General features: G+C 42.4%; 1 protein-coding gene across 1 annotated transcript; it reads right to left on the bottom strand.

The window, feature by feature from the left end:
• Positions 1-1857: 1857 nt before the first annotated feature.
• Positions 1858-2766, bottom strand: LOC129502096 (keratin-associated protein 13-1-like). Its single transcript, XM_055313537.1, is given in 2 exon segments — positions 1858-2468; positions 2470-2766. Coding segments are annotated over 2 exon segments (528 nt in total). The 5' UTR covers positions 2716-2766; the 3' UTR covers positions 1858-2186.
• Between the last annotated feature and the right edge of the window lie 365 nt (positions 2767-3131).

Here is a 3131-nt window from a genome sequence, read left to right as displayed (position 1 = left end):
GAGGCAGAGTCCAAAGAAGCCAACACAGAAAGCCTGTCTGCTGGCCTCCCTTGTCACAACCAAGCAGCCATTCCTTTTGTGAAGAGATGTGATGTGCATTCCAGTGCAGATCTGTACCTGTTCCAGTTCACTGGTTGCACCTTCAGGGTCAACTTGTCAGGAAAGAGATTCTTCATGGCTCGGCTATGGCTCTTTTTGCAGGGGAACTATAAAAGGGCGGTGCCAGTGGCATGAAACACGGTCCCCGTCCCTGCATTTGGTCTTGGAGCTGCAGCTGCTGCTCACCATCTCCCTCCTTCACTATCCATTAGAGATTTGTCTCATCCTTAGTTACCACCTCTGGTGGTCATGGTGGATTTCTTGGTGGTTGTACCCAAACCTCATTCCTTAGAAGTATGAATCCTGGTAACTGTACCTTTTTCTTGCTAGAGTTGCTGCATTCAGCAAGTTATGTTCACAGTTGGATGGAAGGTTCCAAGACCCACTCAAGGAGATCAACTGAGCTTCACAGGTATTTCCCTTTCCTTCATTGTGTAACAGCAACCCTACCACTTTCTACTAATCATAATCACCTCCCCTCGGATAGATGACAACTCCTTTTTTTTTTTCCTTTTGGTTTCTGAAAACAAGGAGCCCAAAGTGCTCAGGCAGCAGCTGTAGTTGTAGTTCAGTGAGATTTGAAGTGTTCCTCAGCAAGTCTGCCTTTGGGCAGCAGACTTTAAAATTCCAGCTACAGAAATAGGAAGCACAAAGTTCTTAAATGGGTCTTTAGAAGTGAAAGGTGGATATTTGGAGCCCAATCTTTTGAGGATAGAGCCTCCATGCTAATACTTCAACTTTACAGTCAGTAGACCAATCCAATGTACCATCAGACAGGCAGCTTCAGAGTGGTGTGGGTTTTTTGATAAGCCTGTGGATCTCACTTATACTCTCTCTACTATGAAGCAGATTTCCTGAGTGGATGCTACATTGTGAGCAGTCCATGCTGGTAGAACAAGGTATTCATTAACTCCTGAATAATGGTGCTGCTGAGGTAAGCATAAGAAGCAAACTCATACTCTAAATACATATCTATACATTTGAGAAAGAACACTGAACTTTCCAGGGCAGAAGAGGACCACATACAACTTGTATAACCAAGCAGCCAGTTGGTCTTGAGTACTAAAATTATGCTGGGATTTTAGCATTAGCCTCCATTGCCAAGATTGGATATTCAGAGGTGGCATTAATTATATCAGCCTTGTAAGTAGGAGCTTATGATAATGGACCCATCCATAGCTTCGGTGGTTTCTTGTTCAGCTTATCTGCATCATAAGGACAGCTGACAAAGGTAGGCTCACATTAACTGGCAGAGTCATTTTATCTACTTGATTGTTTCATTCCTCTTCCATGGTGGATGCAAAAGAAGAAACACACAGATCACACTTTGTGCCCACCTGCATGTGTCTATCTACATGTCTACAAACCAGATTTCTTTGTACCGACTTTCTAATATTCTCCCTTCCAGGTCCCTACCTAGCTGATCAGGCCAATTGTCCATGAATCTAAGATGAATCAGATGTATTTTCCTTTTGTCAGCAAACATGAAGGTCCCATATCCTTTGGAGTAAACATGCTCTATATTTCTCTGAGGTTATTGTTCATATACAATTTATGCATGCAAAAAAATTCCAAAATAAAAATTTTAGAGAAAAAAGGTGTCTAAAGCCTCAAATAAATTAGTTCAAGTTTATCAATCTATCAGACTTCCAGAATTTGTTCCCAGAGACTTAGTAAACATTAACTTGAATACCTCCAAAAAAACAAAAGAAAAAATAAAATTACCCAATTGAAACTAACAATAAAATAAGCAAAAAATTTGGAAGCCAGAATGAGTTTATTACGTTATATTCATAAATGTTTTCATCATTCTTTTGAGTAAAGTATATCAATAAGAATCCCATTAATTCATTAACATTAGTTCATGTTTATTAACATAAATTCCATTAATTTATCTCACAATTTATTTCATTAATTCCACTAATTTTATAAATTCATCCAATAAGATTAAATATATGTTAGGGACAGTTTTTTGGCCAATACTTTCTGGCTGGAAGAAAGTTGACTGGATAGTATTTCTTGAATATCATAAAGATGATAAACTCTCTGTTTAGAGGTTAGACATATTGCTCAAAATGCCTGGACCCTCAACAAGTGGATCTATAGAAGCCAGATCCACATGTTGGTCTGAAACAGGATGACTGGCAGCTCCTGGAGGTGAAGAAGGTTGGGCGGCAGAATCTGGATCCATAGCTCAGGGAAGGGAAGCCACAGACTCCAGAACCCAGGGATCTGAAACCCTTGGATCCACAGCCCACTGAGTAGCAGCTTCTGGATCCATAGCCCAGGGAATGGCAGCTGCTGGTCCCAAAACCCAGAGACCCAGAGCAAGTCGTCTGGCAGGGACTGCAGAGCGTGGAGGTTCTCGGGCTGGTAGCAGGATGTCTGGCAAGGTCTGGACACCACACAGGATGTCTGGCAGCTGGTAGGTTCACAGCAGGTCTCCTGACAGCCACTGTGGATGGAGGAGCCCACCTGGCAAGTGCTGGGAGAGCAGACGTCAGTGCGGTAGACCAGGTTGCTGCGGTGGAACGAGCCACAGGAGGAGCTGGGGTAGCGCAGGTATCCCCCAAAGGAGCGGGAGGAGAAGTTTCCAGAGCAGCAGCTGTAGGACATGTTGGCAGGAGATGTGAGTTCAGCTGACTGACAGTGAGAAGATTCTGATGTTGAATGTCATCTGCTAGACTGGGGCACTTTTATACTCTCAGCCACGGGTGTGGCATTTTTTACAGTTGCCTTTCCCACACTTGGAATCTCTCATTCCATATGTGTAATTCAATGATATTTTCTGTAATTGCAGAGGATTCCTTCCATCTCATACTTACAGAATTCATCATGTTGTTATAGCACCAAGCCAAAGAACTATTCCAAAGTCAGAAATGCTATGACTGTATGTCATTAATGACAGCTAATCATGGCCAGAAAAGCCCCTACTCTTCTCCTTGGATGAGACTCATTTTGCCTTTGCCCCTATGTTGGCTGGGGAAATGCTTAGATCTAAAGACAGAGATTGAGATTGTCTTTTTTTTTTT

This window comes from Nyctereutes procyonoides, unplaced genomic scaffold, assembly GCF_905146905.1.
Source record: "Nyctereutes procyonoides isolate TBG_1078 unplaced genomic scaffold, NYPRO_anot_genome, whole genome shotgun sequence".
Taxonomy (NCBI): domain Eukaryota; kingdom Metazoa; phylum Chordata; class Mammalia; order Carnivora; family Canidae; genus Nyctereutes; species Nyctereutes procyonoides.
This window is presented reverse-complemented; position numbering and strand designations above follow the sequence as displayed.